Raw genomic sequence first — 22,222 nt, forward strand, 5'->3', positions numbered from 1 at the left:
AGATCGGCGGAGTATTTATGTTTTATGCGGTTCTTGGAAACTTTTCCGGTTTTCCATTCTCACCTCGGGCTTAGTGCAGTCCCTGGTGAATACGTATAATATACCTTATTATTTTCTTAGCCGTTGGCATGTGGTGATGTAAGCAACCTATTTTATATCTCTTATACTATAATTTACATTTTATTGCACCACACTTTTGAATGACTGTGCCAAAATTCCTAAACAATTATATATAGAACACAAGTTGACACAACCCTTTTAAATTAACATCAACAATTGGTTTAAATTTTTCATGATGTTCAGTGCAGTTAACATAATATCATCTAATTACGGCATTATTTCGTTCTCAATGTATGCCATGCCTCGTTTTCGGGGCAATTGTTTGGCGTTTTTGAAACATTTCATGCAAATGCCCTTTCGTTCATTTTGCATTTAGAATGCCACAAAGTGACTGAGTAAGATGTTTATTCATGTTGCGAATCTGCAATTTAAATTTTGTAATTTTCTGTTTTACATCGATGAATTATACAAATTCGCTTTAACAGTGATTTTCCCATTCCAGGATCACATTTAAATAAATAGCTCAGTCCACATAAGCTGTGTTTAAGGTGGAATTAAAAATGTTTTCTTTTAATTTATATAATCCCAAATGAAATTACAGCGTCACGTTTATAAATTCTCATGAGATGTATCTAATTTGGACCATTTAAGATTTTGTAAAGGATATTATTGTTCAAATTCTTTTGTCAAAGAATTGTTAACTGGTCCTCAAATTCTTCATGAAAATATATGACAAAATTGGAAAATGAATTGAAATTTTAATATTGAAAATTAGTCCTTCTTATAAGCTGTGTTTAGGATAGAATAAAAAATTATTTATTTAGATCTTTTAAGGTTGTATCAATAAAATTTATTCTTGATCAAAATGGAAGTTCACAATAATATTTTGCTCAATTTGTAAATCTAATACTGAATTTTAAAAGTGAAAATTGCCCTTTTTTATTTGAAGGTAGAATAAAAAAATATTTTAATTTAACTTTAGTTATTTAAGACCTTGTCAAAGTAAGTTACTGTTCCTCAAATTCTGAATACTTCTATTTCATGAAGATATTCTGCTAAATTGGCAAATAAAATACCAAATTTTAAAACTGTAAATAACACTTTTTTGTAAGCAGTTTTAAAGGTAGAATTAAAAATTTTTATTTTAATTTTGATAATTTAAGATGTTGATGCATATATTCTCCTAAATTGGTAAATAAAATACATACTTTTTAAAACTGAAAATAGAACTTTTTTATAAGCTTTGTTAAAGATAGAATTAAAAATATTTTATTTTAACTTTGATCATTTTAGATGTTATCAAAGAAATTTACTGTTCCTCAAATTCTTAATTCTTCTTCATGAAAATCTATTACAAAATTGGAAAATGAGATAGTGAATTTTAAAATTGAAAATTACTCTTTTTTATAAACTGTATTTAAAGTAGAATAAATAAACATATTAATTTAACTTTTGTTATTGAATATATTGTCAAAGAAATTTACCGTTCATCAAATTCTCAATACTTCCATTTCACGAAAATATTTTACTAAATTGGCAACTAAAATACCTAATATTAAAACAGAAAAGATAGAATGAAAAATATTTTATTTTAATTTTGATCATTTAAGATGTTGTCAAAGAAATTACTGTTTCTCAAATTATTAATACATCCTCACCATGAAAATAGATTACAAATTTGGAAAATAAAATACTGAATTTTAAAACTGAAAATTGCCCTATTTTATAAGCCGTGTAGAAAACTATTTTAATTTAAATTTGATTATTTAAGATCTTTTCAAGGAAATTTGCTGCTCCCCAAATTCTTAATACTTCTTCTTCTTCTTTAAAATATTTTACTAAATTAGTAAATGAAATACTAAATTTTAAAATTGAAAATTGGAATCTTATTATAAGCTGTGTCTAAAGTAAAATTAAAAATATAATAATAAAAATACGTTAATACGGAAATTTCTTGCTCAAATTTTGAATATTTTTAATTGGTCAAAATATTTTGCTAAATTGGTAATTGAAATACTTAAAACTTTCTTATAAGTTTTGTCAAGAAAATTTATTGTTTCTCAAATTCTGAACACTTCCGAGTCAAGAAAATGTTTTAGAAAATTGAAAAATAAAATATTCCACTCTAACTCACACACATGAATTTTAAAATTGAAAATAGCACCTTTATAAAGATGCATATATGCACCCATGAAATTCAGTGCTTTCGGCAACTTTCGGTTCATATAATTGTCACGCAGCCCCGACACAAATAGTACACCGGTATATTCCGTGTCGTTTGGTAACATATTGCTAACCCTTAGGGTCTGTATTATTGCAATTTTATATTCCAGCCGATCGTAAATTCAACTGTTCCGCATACAACTTGACGCCATTTATTTATTTTCTTTTTACTTGTGTACTCACGAATCTGCCATTGGAAATGCTTTTAAGTGAATCAGTCCATGAAAATAAAAACCCCATCCGTAGAAACAATATTTATAAACAACTTTGAAAAGTGTTAAACAGTTAAATATGTCGTTCCTGATTTACAACGCCGAAACTGCTGCAAACAATTTTCAGAAAACAATAAAGGCGAGGAAGCAGAGCGTTCAAAAGGTACAATTGCTTTTGATACAAAAAAACCCAAATCTATGTTCGATCTCTGTAGGAAACCAATCGTACGTACCAGAACAGTTCGAGTGAAAATCTTGTTTAACAGGAGCTTTATGCTGGTGAGAAACAAAATTCCCTCAAAAATATCGCTTGCACTTTATCCGGACAAAAGGGAATTTTATGTAACTGCACGCTTTAAATTGTTATTCCACAATATATCTTCGAGATTTAAGTGACCAATTTATAAGGCATAACATGTTTGCGACATAATATATTATGCAGGACGACGTGGAATTGAACAAGGGGAAAAAATGCAACTACGATAAATATTCGGTGCTTTATTAAATAAACGAACACTTTCGAATATTTGTTATCGCATCCTGAAGAAGCAAAGGTAGAAGCATCACATCGATAGGAACGCTTCAATAGAACGTTAAACGCAACACAAAGCTTAACAAATGGCTCACATCTATTTCTCGCTAATATTTCTCTAAAGTTGTTTCAAAATACATTAGTTCTGTTGATGCGGAAGAGATATGGTTTTAACATTATATCGTATTAGTTCGAATTTATGTTGTTGGTTCGAAGCTGCTTACAGTTTTGATTTATTACCGGCAGGTGCGAATTCCCATCCATTCTTTAATCCGTTGGATGCTTTCATTTTTTTTGCACCCCTCTGCAAGTGCACGAGTTCGCAGAGTTTTTAAAAAGTTTAATGATCCTTTAAATATTTCGAAATGCCCAACTTTACAAGTATTTGGTTTTAAATGCTTTAACTGGGTGTTTTTCGATGAAAATTTTATTTAAAGCCCGTAATTATTTCGATACGATACTGACGACGTGTTTATTAAATGGGAAATATCTTTTAAGCCGTTGCATCCACATGTTGTGTGTGGGCAGTCAATTGACGATTGGACGAACGGTTTTTCGTTGATCGATATATTTTAATTAAACATCAAATTGATCAAAACCGACGTGGGATAAAACAAATTGTAGTTTAATATCCGGCGAATGATTGATTTAAATGAAATATAAATTAGATGGTATCGCATTTTCGTACAGAAATAATTTTACCAATAATTATTGTATTTATTCATGGTCTGTTTACTTTCTTCTCAATTAAGCAGAAAAAAAAAACATTAATTAAAAGAATTTTTGTCTTTCAAATTTGATTTCATAATAATTTATGTATTTGTTTAAAAAAATAAGCAATCATATTTAAAAAATGGTTTTTATTTTTGCCTTGGGCATTTTTTTTACAAATATTAGGTTTATTTCAAATAAATTATACGAGTTACATAAATGAGATTAAGAATTTTAGTACTTCAAATTTGATTTCTTAACAACTTTAACAATCATCATGCATCTGTACTTAATTTCAGGAAAAATTATTTCCAATTTTGCATAATTAATAATAATTTCTGTGTTTGCTAAAAAAATTATTGATGATATTTTTCCTTAACAAATAGTTTTACACTTATTTCAAATAAATTTGAGTTACATAAATGGAACATGAAATAAAATTGCGAAGTAAATAAAATATCCACCAAATTTATGTAGATATAATTTTTATAAATTTTATATTGTTATTTAATGATTTTTAAGGAAAATTGATTTAAAAATAAATAATTTTTATTCAAATTTAAATTTTGTCTAAATTTCAGATAAAGAAAAATTGTATAATAAATAAAAATTTTTCTTACTAATATTTCATGTTTAGATATTTATTTATTTATATTTATTTAATACATAAGTATAACAGATAATTTTAGATAAAAAAGTAAATATTTAATAAAATTAATTAATTAAATATTTACTTTGTTATAAAAAAATTATAAAAATATCTTAATTTTGACATTTAAATTAAAAATATATTATTTTTTATAATATTTAAATTAATCCTGTCTTTAATTTCAGAATTTTATAAATTTTTACTTATTTCATATGAATTATACATATAATATATCAATTTAAAAACGTTTACCCTGTCTGAATGCTGAGAGAGACATCATGCACGACAGAGATAGTAAAAGTCTTTAGTTTGGCCGTAGTGAGAGACTTGCAAAATTCACTTATGTTAAAATATGAACAAATAATATCTTATACGTATGAATTTAATATATTGTTGAATAAAATAAATGATAATGTATAATAAAATAAATGATTAGTGTATAAAATAATTAATAATATTTTCCTGAAATTTTACTAGTTATTAATATTCTAAATAACTTTATAAATTTATAATTATATTTTTTAATGAATTTCATTGCAATATTTAAGTAAATGTAGAGATCAAAGTAAATTTCAAATCTAAAAATATCGAATGTGGAATTAAAAGTTTAAATTAAATCCCTAACATTTGTGTTAATCTATAAATTTATATTTCCCAATTTTTAATTATTAATTTAAATTTTATTTAATTAAAACAAACTTAATTTAAATTATTGTAAATATTTTTTAATTAAACCATCGACAATATTGACATAATCTATTACATTTTGATGAAATTTTTAAGTTGATTTGCTAAAAAAATTATTAAAAAATGTTAAATATAACTAAATTTTTAATACAATATATATTATTCGAAATAATAAATAATAAAATAACATTTATTAATTTATTTCGTCGCAAAATTTACATTTTAATTAACCGCATTTAAATTTTTTTATTTAATTTAATATTAAACTTGGTTAAAAGCAAAAATACCGAAAGCAGAATTAAAACTTTCCAAATTAAATTAAATCCGTAACATTCGATAGTGTTAACAATAGCATAACCCATTGAAACTGTGATTAAAAAAAGGGAAGAAAATCAATTAAAACTTAAATAAAGAAAAACAATTTAATTTGTATTGAATAAAAAGCCCTCGAACCTATCACTAAAAATACTTAAACAAAGTCAAGCGAAAGCCCTCGCCCCGTTTTAATTAAAGCGATGTAAATTTAAGAGCATTAGAATATCTAAAAGTTGGGGGTTTTTTAATTGTCCGACGTTAAAGCAACGAGTAGGTGATAGGTGCGTCATCGATTCGGTCCTCGAAATACCCTCGCAAGACTGATAAAAAGTCTGAAGTGTTAAATGTTTCAAGGGTTTACTGGCGCGCAGTTAAGTATAAATCAATAAACATAAATTTGTCGTCTACCAAAACATTTCTTTATAGTCTGCGATGCATTATTCATTTGATTTTGTTTCGAATTTGTTTTCACGACTGCAGGTATTTATCGACGTCTCTTTTTTTACATGTATTTTCCGATTTGTTATTCCCGGTCGATTTTTGACGGCTCGCACTTTGTTTTGGTTTTATGCGGGTGCGCCGCTGGCCGGAATCCGGGGGATAATCGGAGATACGGCTGCCTGTTGTGGCCACACAAACCTTATTAACTATTGATTATTAGTTAGGCTCACTTCCCCGGATTTTTGTTAATTGCCGTCTCCCCCTTAATTACATAATGCGCTGCCACTCCGGCTGATTTATGCGAGCGTAGCGAAATTATTTACAAAACGCCTCCCCGTCAGCTGTGTATCGGAGACGCAATTTTAAGTTTTAAATCTGGTTATCTCGTGTCGGGGGTTATTTTTAAACAATGTTCGGGCACAATAATATTAATGGTCGCGGATGCTGGTTAAAGAAGAATAATGATGATTTTTTATGAGTGATGTCACCTTTTATGCAGATGTGATTCTTTTAATTGAATTTAATATTTTATTATTATATTTAACATATATAAATAAGTAACATTTTATACAAGTTTCAATTCAATTCATAATAAATTCCTAATTTGTAGAATGGTAAAAACTTCATTTATTTAAACCACAAAATGTTATTTATTTTTTTAATTAATTAATGGATGATTATTAAAACAATTTTATTATAATATTATTTTATTATTACTGTTACTGATTTATTATTATTTATTTATAAATTATTAAATACAGTTAATTTTTTATCATTAATTTTTTGTAGTTAGCCCCATCTAATATTAAGTTCTTAACTATGCCCATCATTATAAACTAACCGAAGACGAAGGTTTCAGCATTTCAAATTGAATAAAAGTTCAGTGAAAAGTTTACGTCATTCGAACAAACGACGCGTCACTAAAATTCCTGTCCAGGTATAGACGAACCTGTTGAGCAAACTTCACCTCGGCCGACCACGACCGCAACATCAGCGGTTACACTCCAGAAACACCGCAGATAAAACTCTTGGTCTCAGCACTGAAATAAAATTGGTTGCGTCGCCATGTCTGTTTCTTCGGTCGTGAAACTTTTTACACTTTTAAATTAGTTAATACGTTCGTGGATTTTATCCGGAGCAAAATGGGTTTTATGATCATTTTAAAGCGATTTGATTCCACCGTACTCGTTGTAATGTTCGTCGTTTGCAATAATGTGTGTAACATTGTTACGCGACCTTTTCGAACTTCGGCCGTTGTAAAAGCTTTTATTGTCCAATAATGTTGTTAAAGTAAAATTCAAATATACACTAAAATTAATTTCTAAATGAATTCTTACAATTGGAATTAAATAAACTATTCGGGATATTTCATTAATAATGACTCACTCATAGTCAAATTCTACATTTATGTATTCGTACGTAAATATTATACCGGAGATACCACTGGTCAAATTTATAATTATGATTTTTAATAAATATTTCCTAATCCCTTCATTCAACAAATTATTATTATAATCAACAATATTTTACCAGTTTTACAAGTAAATATTTTGTATATTATTAAGATTGTTTACCTCATATTCCTTTCATATTCTTTTTTCTTAATTTTTTAACCCATTTTTATTATGTATGAAAAAATCAACCTCATTTTTCACTTTCTCTTATTCAATTTTCTGATTATCTTTCTTCAAAATAACTTTTATTAAACAAAGTAATCATCCTTTTTCTGAAGAACTGAAGAAAAAATCAATCACACTTTTTAGTTTCTCTTCATCAATTTTCTGATTATCTTTCATCAAAACAACTTTTATTACAAGAAATCATCCTTTTTCTGAAGAACTGCAGAAAAAATCAACCTAACTTTTTACTTCCTCTTCCTCAATTTTCTGATTATCATTCTTCAAAATAACTTCTATTAAACAAATCAATCACCAATTTTCTGAAGAACTGAAAAAAACCTCAATTTTAACTTCCTCTTCTCTATTAAACCATTTATTACGCAAAAAATTGAATAATGACACTTGAACAATTATATTTTCGATTTTTCACCGTATAAAAAATGAGGTAAAGGTGAACGTGTGAATTCAAATTTGATTATCCCGAATTAAGTATGTAGATAAAACATAAAACGGAACACGTATAAAGGAAATCCGGGGCTAACGCGCAAAGCGAAGCGTTTTTCGCGGCAAAAGCGTAACATCATACAAAATTTAATTCTAATTAAAATTCACATTTAACTTAATTCGCAAGATCATGGATTTAATAAAATAAGTAAACAAAAAAGCGGCCGTATCGCCCATACAATAACCGTTACGTCGCGTTATCGTATGAAATACACACTCGCGAAATTCAGGCTTGCCAACGATATTTTTAACGCACAACTAGCCGTGTTTCTAATTACGGGGCGGCGCCCATTGTTTGCCAGTTGTTGGAAAATCCAACTCTCTCTCCCTTTTTGAGATCACAATGTGCCGCTAAACTTGCGCCACGCTAGTTTACTATTTGATGTAACATAAAACCACTTAACTTTAATTAATTAATTAGCCGATGTTTCCCACTCCATGAACGGATTACAATTTTCACCCAACATGTACGTTTGATTTCTTTTTATTTTAATACCTCGAACCAGAGGCAAACTAATTTGCTTTGATCTAATCTTGTTTCCAGACCAGGGAAAAAACAACTGAATGTATGGAATTATTTAAGAAATTCATTATTTTTGTTAAAGAAGATTTTCTTGGCTGAACATTTTTAACTATTTTTCACTAAACCAGTTTCTTTTTTTTATAATTATCTAAAAGATAGAGAGATATATAGAAATATCTATAATTTCTTCACCCTTCTGATACGCTTCAACTATTTTGTGGTTATTTTGATAAAGTCTTTTTTAAAAAGGATATATAAAAATATCCCATTTACCAGTTAGTATCCATAGACGTAATGGTCAAAATTTTGACCATTCAGAACAACTAAGTTGAATTAAAAACTTTAAAGTTACATGTCACGTGACGCCATTAAAATAAAGTGATAACAATTTTTAAACATAAACCAAATAATCTATTTTCTGAACAGTTAATCTGAGTTTAATGTCAGACTATGGTTGTTATTTCAGAAATGAGTAAAGTTTACGTTGAATTGCCCGGTATTCGCCACACCTAATTGTATGAAAGTATCTACATGCAGATGTTTCTATCATTGAAACGGGAGCCATGGAAATGCCATGGTAATTACTTGAAAGTTTAATGACACTAAATACCCAAAGGGGCATTGTGTACTGAACATTGAAATCCTAAATTTAACATTTCGAGATGAGATGCAATTAGTTTTAGATTTGCTAAGATATTATGATGAGTAACGATTTTTATTTTCTGAAAACTTGAAATCTAAATCAAGTAATGGTATAACATTACATTATTTTTCAATAAATAAATATTATAGTTATATATTATTCAAAAAATTATTTAATTAAAACATTAAATTAATACTTAATTGAGGTAAAACTGAAATGTGTATGTCAAAATCGTTTTTAATAAAAAATACACATCAATTTTCACAAATTAATTTCTAATTAAATTGGTAATTATATCAAATACCCAAGTTTAATATAATTTAAAATAATTTTAATATCCTGGGTTAAATTTTATTCTAAAATTAATATAACTTTATGTTCTGAAAGGGGCATTAACATATTAGATTTTTTGTCAAAATAGAATTATGATGATTTGCATATTATCTATTTTTAAATATTTTAAAACACAAACTTTAACTTCAATTATAATTAAATAAGTTTCCTATAATTTCTTTCAAATAAATTTATTTTTATATATTTTCTTTATATATTTTTATATATTTTCTTTCAAATAAATTTATTTTTTATATAATAAATATAAAATTATTAAATTCTGTTGAAATTAAATATTAGATATATGAACAAACTGCAAATAAATAAATATCACAAAAATATTAGAAAATTAAAATTTATTTTAAAATATAAATAAAGGGGACATAAAAATAATAATAAACGTTTTATTATTATTGCTTTAATTACATTGCGTAAATAATGTTGACAACCTAAAAAATAGCAGCAGCTATCAAAGAAGTAAAATATATTAAGGCCTAATAAATTACAAATACAATTAAATTACGTTTTAAATGAAACAATTACCTTTGATTAAATTTCAGCAACCGAAGCGTCTGAAATATTTAAGATTTTATGTCTGCAGTAAAATAGAATGGTTTCTTGTATTTTCATTCCTGTGAACAATTATGAAGATTAAAAATAAAATAGTTTCTAATTTAATATTAACTTTAAGGGGTTTTATATTACACTATACTGTTTCATACTGAAAGAATATTTTCAAATATTCAGAATTGTACTGTACATTCCTTAGGAATCTTACAAGATTTATTATCCTGTATTTATAGCCTATTTTCTTCTATGGTAATATTTATTTAGAACTGAATAAGTTATGTATACAATTTTAATATTGTTTTAATAATTACTTGATTAGACTTGATTTTAATACTTTGAAAATAAGTAATTTCAGTAAATGTACACATAAAATACATACAACATTACAATTGCAATTCTGTATTCGCGACTAAAAATTTCTTTATTCGCGAATCTAAATCTGAACATCGGTACAATATCCTTTGTAAACGCGCCGTCAAATGGACTAATAAAAAAGTAAAATATTAAAAGTGATTTATTATATTCACTGTTAGAACCATTTTCAACAGGTACTATTTAAATTTTTTTGATTAATCAGTAAAGTAACCCTTAAAATACTATAAAAAATATGATTTTGATGTTTAATAAATGTTTAAACATCGTGAATGCGCAAACAAATTGTATAATTACAACTACATTCAAAAGGCAATTAATTTTATGTTTTCAAATATCTTATCCTAATTCATTTGAATATTTTAATTAAGCTTTTTGTGTCGCATCCACCATTTTTACAACTGTTGTTAAAAATGGCGAATGCGCAACAAATCCAATAATTAGTTACTATTAAACAAATTCTAAGAATAAGTTGATTATATCAAAAGTAATTTATTTTATCCACTGTTAGATCCATTTTTAACAGGTACTATTTAATTTTTATTAATTAATCAGAAAAGTAACCTTTAAAAAAACATAAAAAATATGATTTTGATGTTTAATAAATGTTTAAATATCATCCAAAAGGCAATTAATTTTATGTTTTCAAATATCTTATCTTAATTCATTTGAATACTTTAATTAAGTTTTTTGTTTCGCATCCACCATTTTTACAAATGTTGTTAAAAATGGCGAATGCGAAACCAGTTCAATACAGTAAAAGCTCTTTATATATATATATATATATATATAGAACATTAGAATATATAGAATATATAAAAGATATAGAATGTATAGCATAGAATCTGTAGAATGGAATAGGTATCATAATATAGTATGTAAAATGTGGAATGTAAAATACAAGAATAGAATATAAAAAATAATTAATAAAATGTGTAATGTAACTTTAGACAATAGAATTATACAATTTTTTTAAATTACTTGATCTGCTTAGTACAAATTAGAGAATTATAAGATAAAATATTAAAAATACGTAATTATTTTCTACAGAAAGTTTAATTTATTTGATGTTAGGACGAATAGAAATACGTTCACATTTATTTAATATTTATTTGTATGTCCATATTTATTTAAATTACTCTAACTAAAATGCGGTTGGCTATTTTTCTAAATGTAATTAAATTACATTAATAATATTTTCGCATCGTTTCGCCAACCATACATATTCCTCAGCATTTTACATTAATTACGATGCGCCAAATAAACGGGCGGCCTACACTGTTTGAATACGCCATAAAATACGGTTCCTCGCAAAGCATTCATTTTAATTAAATCCGAAAACTCTTAACAATTTTAAATATCAAAGAATTTATTATATCAGTCGGATAATAAAAAAAATTACTGCACATTTTGTCCGCCCGACTGATATAATCCGAAAGGTTATGTGTTGAAGCTGTTTTCTCACCAGATCCCGACGTATAATGTAAAATCGTTGTCTAGACACCGTACTTGCAGGAAGCAGCTTTTAAATGTTGATCGGTCTGTTTGCCTTCGCGCTCAAATCGGAATCGCTCAATTAAAATGCGGCCGGATGGCAAATTTTATACGTCCACCGTCACACTTTCGGTGAAACGGTTACGAAATTTGAATAACCATCGATTCGACGCTCGTCACCCGCACAAACCGGCGCAATTACTTTGGCAACTCGAAGATGCACTTTCAATACCCCAAAGAGACTTCGAAAACTCACGACTGTTTATAAAAGAACACCTGCCAGTACAAAAGGAAACCTGAAATGGCCAAATTAAAAATCGATCGGCGCCCGTCGATTATTTAGTGGGAAAATGATTACGGGACAGGCACGTTTTGATTAATTTTAAGTAAGGCACGCCCGGCGCTTAGATCTATTGTGAAAAAATCCCTTTTACGAAATTACTTATTCTTTGAACGGAACGGAGGAAGTATCGAGTAAAATAAGAAGAATTTGCATCATCAAAGGGGTTTAAATCATGCCACACGCCACTTTTTAATCAAGGTCCGGGCATTGTGTGTAAAATGTTTCTTTGTCGGTTGCACTTTGCATCCTATAATCGATTAGCAGGTTCTTGATATACAAAATGTTGGCCACTTCATTTTTATTGTAATTCTCTTTAAAATTTAACATCAATTTCGAAAGATGACACAAAGATGAAAACTGTTAATTGGCTGAATATAGAAATGGTTAATAAATTAATAATATCATATATAAAATAAACTTAACTCCAACTTAACACTTGATTTATAATAAATTGTAACACATAACGATTATTGAAGTTCATTTAATTAGTGATCTTAAGTTAAATCAAAGTTGAATCCGAAACAATAAACTTGATTGATACAGCATTGATAAACTTCGGGAAATAATTACATTAAAACAATCAAAACTTTCCGGACTAGTGGGATCTAATTTCAGTCCTGACACCGGATAAATGCGTTTATTAAACTGCGAGTGTTTAATGTTACAGCAAAACAATATAAAACGCGAACAGTTATTGTTGCTGTTTGTAATTCGATTTGTAGGTGTTTTGTTTGAAATTAATATGAAATCATAAATGGTGTTCAATGTTCCATCAATTTCAATTGACAAATGTCCCCGTCAGTGCGGAACGTTGGCGAGTGCGAAGCTGATTGATGTCTTCGACTGAATGCACCTAATGAATCAGTCCTTTGCTAAATGCTTTCGATTAATTATTTTTTATACTGTAATCGTCGTCACAGGCGGATCGAAATTTAAATTTTAAATCGCCCAGGGCAACTAACGATTGGACGTCGCAGCTAAATTGGATGCGAAGCTAATTTGTTGACACGTCTGAAAATAATTAATGACCATTTTTTATTTAGTTTAAAAAAAAAATAGAACGATTATTAAATCCATAAATGTTTTATTGCTGCAGATTCCTTGTTACTTTGAAACGGGATTTAAAATTTTAATATCATCCAACATTCCAGGATCCTTCTTTAAATCTCGCCAAACGCAAAATCCAATCCTCCCCCGTTTGTTTTATATTCAGTTCAGGCCGTTCGATATTCAAAAAGCCATCGAAAATTAATTTGCAGAAGATGCATATGGAACAGCCTTTATTACACATTGCCTTGCCGCACCATAAATCCTCCATTGCTCCGGTAATGGCCCCGTGTTGATACTGTGACCTCATGAAGACGCTCACTCTTCCCCAAACATATATTGTAATAAAAGAAAATTGAAAATTCAAAACGGATATCCTGATTTAGTGCCACAATATTTTCACAAATTCAATATGCTTTTTTTGGGTTCCTCAAGTTTACAAGCTTAAAAAAGTTTACCTAACTGTAGTTTCGATTATAATAAGACTAATTCATATCAAAGAAACAAAGCAACACGACCCCCATATAAAGAATGTGATTTCGTGTTCGTGGAGGAAACACTGAACCGAACATCCCTCCCCGATATTTCATTCGAAACTTTTATAAATCGCTGTAAGAGAAACAACTTATATGTGAGGAAGTTTACATCTTGATTTTCGTGTTGGCATTTTTCACGGCGTGAATCTAAATACGGTCCCATTTTATTGTGGGGGAATAAATGGCTTCGTGGACTTTAATGGAGCCGCCCACGATCGAAAAACTTCACATTAAAATCGAATTTTTGTCCTTTGATGCCGTGCCGTGCCTCTCGAATTAGTGTTCCAGTCATTCATTACCTTTTATTGAGTCATATGAGCTTATAAAACTGATGGGAGCACCGTAACAATAAGCTTGTCATACAGGATTTCATTTTTTTGATTTTTCGTTTAACGAGGCCGAAAAGAGTTTTTGTAATAAAAGCAGTAATTTATAGAAAAAATTGACGCAGTAATCTTTAAATATCTGTGGAAAATGAACAGAAAGGGAGAGTTCAATAAAACGACTCCCAAGACACGTATATTTCTTCTGAAAGTGCTTAGTGTCGAAATTCGCACTGTACCTTCATGTGATAAGCCACTTTAAGGTTTTTCTTTTAAAATGAATTGGAATTATCAATATTCATTAACGTCCAACAAGAACAAAAGTTAAAGTTAAATCCATAAAACACATTGCTCCAAGAAATTAACGCACCACCTCCATTTTTGTAAATAAATTTTTCTATTTAAGTAAATAGTATATTGTTTGCATTAACTTTAGTGGAAGAAGGTTGGAGTTACCGCAGAATAGCCAAAAGGTTTGGTGTATCCCATACATCCATTTCCCGTATGATATAATGGTACACGGGACTACAGAATATAAAATATAGGATACAAAATATGAATATGGAATGCAGAATGTAAGTACATAAAATAGAACGTGTAATAATGTATTATGCAGAATGTAGAATCCAAAATCTTGAATGTAGAATAGAAAATGAATGAGAATAGAAAGAATGTAGAATATTGAATATAAAATATATGAAGTAAAATATCTGATAAAGAATAGGAAATATACAACATCGTCTATAAAATACATAATGTAGAATATAGGATAATGAATATAGAATGTGGAATGAAAAACACAATACACTTGATACTAATGAAATACAAAACATACATTGTATAATATGGAATGTAAAATGTACAATCCAGAATATAAAATGTAGAATGTATAGAATCCAGAATCTATAATGTAAAATAGAAAATAAAAAATGTAGAATATCACATATAAAATGTACAACATAGAAAGTAGAATGAAAAATATGTGCTATAAATTATACGATATAAAATATAGAATGTTTAACATACAATACAGAATATATGAAGTGGAATGTACAATCTAGAATGTATATCTGGAATAAAAAATCTAGAATGAAAATGAAGAATGTACGTTAAATATAAATACACACAATACTAAATTCGAAATGTGGAATATATCAAATGTATAATTTATTATAGGGAATATAAAATATAGAATACAGAATGTAGAATACAAAATATATAATATGGAATGTAGAATACAGTAAATAGAATATATAATTTATAATACAGAATGCAGAATATGAAGTGAAGAATGTAGAACGTGGAGATACGCAAGATAGAAAGACAAAAAATACATAATATAGAATATAGGATAAAGATTATAGAATATGAAATAAAAAATACAGAAAATAGAGTGTATAATATGGAATATAAAATGTAAAATCCAGATAAATATATATATATATATATATATATATATATAGAGAGAGAGAGAGAGAGAGATATTAATAGAGAAAGTAGTATCTAAATAGTAAAATCCCGAAGATAGAATCCAGAATCTATAATCTAAAATAGAAAATGTAGATTATCATATATAAAATACATAAATTAAATATAGAATGTTGAATGAAAATACAGAAAATTTAATGTATAATATAGAATATAAAATCTAGAACCCATAATCTAGATTATAGAATGTAAGTCACAGAAAATAGTAGATTACAGAATATAGAATATGTAATGTAGAATACAGTACATAAAAAAATATAGAAAATCGTATGTAAAATATAGGATATATAATATATAAAATATAGAATATAGAATACAGAAAGTAGAATACAAAATATATTTAATATGGAACGTAAATTATCGAATGTAAAATGTAGGATATAGAATATAGAATGTAAAATACAGAAAATGGAATATAGAATTTATAATACGGAATATGGAGTGAAGAATGTAGGAATGCAGAATCTAAAGTGCAAAATAGAAAGAAAAAAATATATAATCAGAATATAGGATATTGAATGAAAATACAGAAGGTAGAATGTATAATATAGAATATAATATATAGAACCCAGAATTTAGATTATAGAATGTAAAACACAGAAAATAAAAGATAAAATATATAATATAGAAAGTAAATTACAGAATATCGTATGTAAAATAATACAGAATGTATAATGTGGAATGTACAATCTAGAATCTATAATATAGAATATAGAATGACAATAAAGAATGTAGAATATTGAATATAAAATGTACAATACTGAAAAAAAAATAATGTGAAATATCAAATGTAGAATTTAGTATAGAGAATATAAAATATAGAATACAGAATATAGAATGAAAAATTTATAATATAGAATGTATAATATATAATACAGAATGTGAAATATCGAATGTAAAATATAGAATATAGAATGTAGTATACAGATAATGAAATATATAATCAATAATACAGAATACGGAACGCACAGTGTGGATTAAACAATATAGAATGTGGAATAAATAATCTAGAATGAAGGATACAAAATAAAGAATATAAAATATCAAGTGCAGAATATAGAATATAAATAATAATAATTAATTAAATAAATATAATATGATAAATTTATTATAATTTATTTATATATCCCATACATCCATTTCCCGTATGATAGAATGGCACATGGAGATTGGTGATTATACTAAGAGGCCAAGTCAGGGTAGAAATCATACTACAACTCTAAAAACGTTTTTTGACATTTTTAACAACTGTTTCTGACTGCAAGAAGTTTACAGTTTCAGGTAGAAAACATATGCAACAGATGTATTCGTGTTTTTCGACGGTCCAGTGAAAGATATGACCATATTTGGTGAAGGCTTAATTATGGTGTCAGGAGACATTTGTTTAGAATAGAATTTACCGACTTGGTGGGGATAAATAATGGGAACATTAATGCTGGGCGTTACATTTTGAATATTCTAGAAGAACATGCCGTGCCATATACCCCTTTAATCCAGACCTTAACACAATAGAACCATCCTAGAACAATTGATTGAAATAATCAATTATCATTTCTGTGGTACGTTAATTTCTGTGTACCCTTAAAAAAATATTGATGTAAACATAACACCACCTACCTGGAACAAGTCTGGGTCCGTTGAGGGTAGTGGAGAGCGTGGTCCCGCTGCCATACTTCACGTGGCAGGGGTCCGCATTGCTGGAGACGATGGCGATCTCGTCCAGTTCGTGAGAGTCGTGATAGGTGGCGCCCGATTGGGGCGCACCGCCGGCCCCCTGTCCCACCAGACGTCCGGCCGCGGAGCTATCCTGAGAGTGCTTTCGGCCCCTCCAGCTCAGGACCAAACGTTTGGCGGTGGACATCACGCCATGTCCTAGCGCGCCCCAAGGTATGTTCGCGACCGCGATTCAAACACCCACGCTGAAACAAACGAATCTTTATTATTTTATTTTAATCAAATAAATCGAGCTGTAATAAAATCCACCTACGAATGACCGCTCCGGGCTCATCCGTAAGTTGTGATCTCGCCTCACTCGTAGGTGGATCTTAAATTAAACGTCGTTCCGTCACGTACGCGAGTTTTAAGGCGAATCGTAAAATACGTATGGTTTATAGTTGAGTTAATATTAGTTTATGCAATCGTTACGTCTTCCGATGATGATATCCAAACTTCGTTATCGTCATTGAATTAAGGACCAGACACGTCACTATAGTCTTGTATCGCTTAGTATGTCTCTCATGAATATGGAATTTACTAAAAGTGCTTTCAACGTAAAAAGCGTTTTTTGTTCAAACGAGTTTTCAAAAGAGGTTAGTGAATTAATAAATATGTTTCCTGCACATGCAGTTTCATGAAATATAAACTTTTCATTTTTTCCATGTCAAATGCATACATAGATATTTTATTTATTCACAAATACATTCAGTGAAACTGTCCAATTATACTAAAACGCATTTTAGAGGATTAACGATGCCAATTAAATGATCAATAGACATCAAAGTTTGTGTGTTATTACGTTTTAATACTGGTATTTGTTTATTTCTAAATATATTATGTTATGTCATTATAATCTCATTAAAAGCACTGATTTCAATGAAATTTGTTTATGATTTTATCCGGCTTACGGGGTAGTATTACAATTAGCGGTGAATTGAAAATAAAATTTAAAATATACAAATATAAAATACAATTTAAAATTCAACTGTAATATTTTGATTATGTCATAGATTAAATTTTACATTCGTTCGGCATATTTCTGAATATTGTTATTCTATTATTATTTTAATTACTCTTATTATTGATTATGGTGACAATTTGGAATGTTGTGGCTTCTATAATGGGTCCAATTATTTTCATTAATCTGGTTCAAATTTTTATTATTCATCTAATTCTGATTTTTCTCAACATTCAGGCACTCCTATTGTTTCTAATAATGTAGAAGAGTATTTAAAAGTAATTTGTCCAAATTATTATCTACTGTTTCAAATGTTAAAAAAAGTAATAAAGTAATTTGTCCAAATTATTATCTAATTGTTTCAAATGTTTTGGTCATTGTAATCAATATGGGTATTGTCAATTTTTTCGTACCAATTGATATGATTCTCATATTTCTGAAAGTTAAATTATTGATATATTGATTATTTCATTTTTTTCAGATTTTCAAAATTCTGATTATTCAGACTATATTATATTTCATTTGATTCTAATTACTTGACTTAACATTGTACTGATTATTTTTTTATATAATTTTTAGAGCTTTGTTAACAAAGATTTCCTGACTATTTTTCTAGTTTTTATAATTAACATGATAATTTTATCCATTTTGATTTTTTAATTATGATTTTTTACCCGGTTTTCCTATCTTAATTATTCTGCTTATTTTAAATATTTGGATAAGCCTAATTATTTTTATTTTTCTGTTCCAGCTGTTTATGGTCGTGATTGTTTGTATTCTGATTATTTTAATTTTCCTGATTACCTTATTTCTTCTTATTCATCTTATATTATTTTTAATGCTTTGGCGACAAGAAGGGCTAAACATGAAATTACATCAAAAATAAAATTGATTTTGACTTTCTCATAAATTATTCTGGTTATGTTGATGACACTATGATAATATTAATTATTCAGTTTTTTTTATTGTTCTAATAATTTTTATAATCTATATTTTCTAACTATTTTGATCACTATGATTCTTTGGAATATTCTATTTATCATCCTGATTATTCTCATCTTTTTTTTGTTCCAACTGTCAATATTCAGAATATTCCGAATATTGTAATTGTTTTTTTTTTCATAAATTTGATTGTCCTCACATTTCTGATTATATCAATTCTTATTTATGTTGTAATTATCTTAAATATGCTACTTATCATTATTGTTCTGATTTTCATGATTATTTCAATTCTTCCTACTCATGTTGCTAGAGAAGTTGAACTATGTTATGTGATGATTATGTGAAGTTATGGTAATTATTCTGATAATTCATATTATTCTATTTTACTGCTTATGTTTTTAGAATATTCTGCTTATTCTGATCATCCCGATTATTATCATTTTTCTGGTTATTCCTACTGTCAATCCATTTGATTGTTTTGGTTATTTCAATAATCATTTTATGTTATATTACATTATAATTACTTTGATATTTTTATGCATTTAATTATTTCAAATTTGATTGATTTTAAATATTGTAATAATAGAAATGATTGAGGTTTTTTATGATTTTTTACTTTCTTATATATTTTACACTGGTCATTCAAACTATTCCGATTATTCATTTTATCATCTTGTTATATTATTTTCCTCATGATTCTGGATACTCAAATTCTTCATATTTGTTGAAAAATATCTTCTGATTCATCAGATTATTCTAAATATTTATACTTTATTTGATTATTTAAATTATTAAAATTTTTTACTGGTTATCATAATTATTGAAGCAATTTTAATTATTCTGATATTTAGGTCATTGAATTTTTTAAACATTTTGATTATTCTGATCATTTGAAATATCCTAATCATACTTTTAATTGTTTGTATTCTGATTTTCTTTATTGTTCTGATTTTCCTTATTACTTCACTTCTTCTTATTTATAAATTAAACATTATTTTCAGTGTTTTGGAGACAAGAAGAAAATTAAATAAGAGAATAAATTTGAACTACGACTTTCTGATTAATGATTTATGGTGATTATTCTGATTATTCCAACTTTGTCATTGTTTATATTTTTAATAATCCGGATTTACTATTACTTTGATTATTCTTATTTTTTGGAATATTCTACTTAATCTGATTATCCTTATTATTCTCATTTTTCTGCTTATTGTTATTGTTAATCTAATTAATTGTTTTAATTACTTTATTATTTTTTTATTATTATGATTATCAGGATTGTTTTTATTACTCAATTCACCTTAAATGTCATATATTACATTTAATTTTGATATATTCGATTAATAATCATGAATAATTTGGAATAGTTGTTTTATGAAAGCATAACTTGCTTAGTCAATACAAAGGTACTTAAGAGTATCACGGTTACCTCGCAATAACGTTGTTTACTCTCTCAACCCCTGAAAGTTAATGCCCGCCTTGCCGCCCTCCAAAACTAAAGCAATTCAACCCTCGAAGTAACGGAAGCCACCGGGTATACTTACCACAAACGACGTCCGTATCGTATCCGTTTGTGCCGTCCCTCTCCTATACGTCACAGTGTCCGTCCTCGAGCGATCTACCACGAGTCCTTCAGAAGCGCGCGTTGCGACATACCGCTGCTGCACCGCGTCGACAAACCGCCACCGGAACACAACCATCATCCGTCGATACGCAGCATCCACGGATCAGTGCATCCACGGATAGTGCGTCCGGCATCCATCGACCGATCGACCGTACGCCAATGACGGTCGCTTCGATTGCCTGGAACAAAACGAATCACATTGATTGGGCATAAGTGCTTTCTGGTTTTGGAACGGGTTTATCGCTACTTGCGGCGCGGAAAATGCCACACCACGCTTCTGATGGACTAATAATTGGGTTTGGATGCCGGTTTGAATTATTCCTTTGCGAAAGTAACTGACTGACTGTGGTTTAAATTTGCTACGTCTAAACGGAGATGGTTTCGAAACGTACATAAAGTTATCTGTCCCGACAGAAATTACTTTGTTTGTGCTATTGTTGTCCAATAATGCAGAGGGTTTAATTATATTTAAATACTTAAAGAATTGAATGATTGATGATTCAATTAGGCTTTGTATTTGTAGTTACATATATGTCGAATAAATGTGTTGTGTGTAAACTGTACAAGCTTCAAATATTAAAACCTCCCTGAAGAACAACATACAAAGATAGTTAAACAACTTTCTCATATACAGTGGTGATTATAATTACAGTGACTTAAAGAATTGGATTAAATTATTGAAGCTGTCCTGAAGAAGAAGAAACATTATAACCTATAAAAGATACTAAAAATTGTTTCTATATTTCAATGGTAATTAAACAACTCTCATATATACAGTAGGGGCCACAATTATAACAACATAAAAATAAAACTTTTCTTTGCTTAGTACCTATAATGTTTATTGATTTTTCTATTATTTTGTCTTTATTATACAACTGTTAATACAATTTATTCTGTAACTTTTTTAATTTTCAATGGATAAAATTAATATTTCCATTACTTACTAGGGGTATCTTGCTTATTATAGTTATTTAGTTATTGATCAAAGTAAAACTATAAGAAAAATTAAATTCAGAATTACCAAAACCGAGAACAACAAGTGATTGCTAATATTTATTTCTAAATAAGTCAATCGTTTCCCGTATTATTGAAATATTTAGAGAAATGGGAAAAGTGAAAAAATATGTCTGAGTGTGAAAAACTTGAAATAAAATCGATAACTGGTTAATTCGGATGTCAAAAAACAATCTAATCTTATTGTCAAGTGAAATTAATGCCAACCTGGAGGAAATGCCAACTTTCTGAAATGACTTCAAGAACTTGAGAAGGTAGTTAGTGGATGGGGGTTCATCAGACCTATATATATATATATGGCTACAATATTTAACATCTTAAAAAGTTACTATAATAATGTCCA

At 28.1% G+C, this 22,222-nt stretch overlaps 1 protein-coding gene across 1 annotated transcript in view; it reads right to left on the reverse strand.

Annotated features, from left to right (window-relative positions):
• Window positions 1-20,852, reverse strand: part of LOC109594146 (cyclic nucleotide-gated channel rod photoreceptor subunit alpha) — a 153,449-nt gene extending 132,597 nt beyond the window's left edge. Inside the window, exons 1-2 of the mRNA XM_049966592.1 lie at window positions 20,786-20,852; window positions 17,243-17,544 (exon numbers count right to left, since the gene is read on the reverse strand). Of these exons, the coding sequence (XP_049822549.1) occupies window positions 17,243-17,486 (244 nt within the window). The 5' untranslated portion in view covers window positions 17,487-17,544; window positions 20,786-20,852. The remainder of the gene's footprint in view (window positions 1-17,242; window positions 17,545-20,785) is intronic.
• Window positions 20,853-22,222: the final 1,370 nt, after the last annotated feature.

This window comes from Aethina tumida, chromosome 4 (assembly GCF_024364675.1).
Source record: "Aethina tumida isolate Nest 87 chromosome 4, icAetTumi1.1, whole genome shotgun sequence".
NCBI classification, from domain to species: Eukaryota; Metazoa; Arthropoda; class Insecta; order Coleoptera; family Nitidulidae; genus Aethina; species Aethina tumida.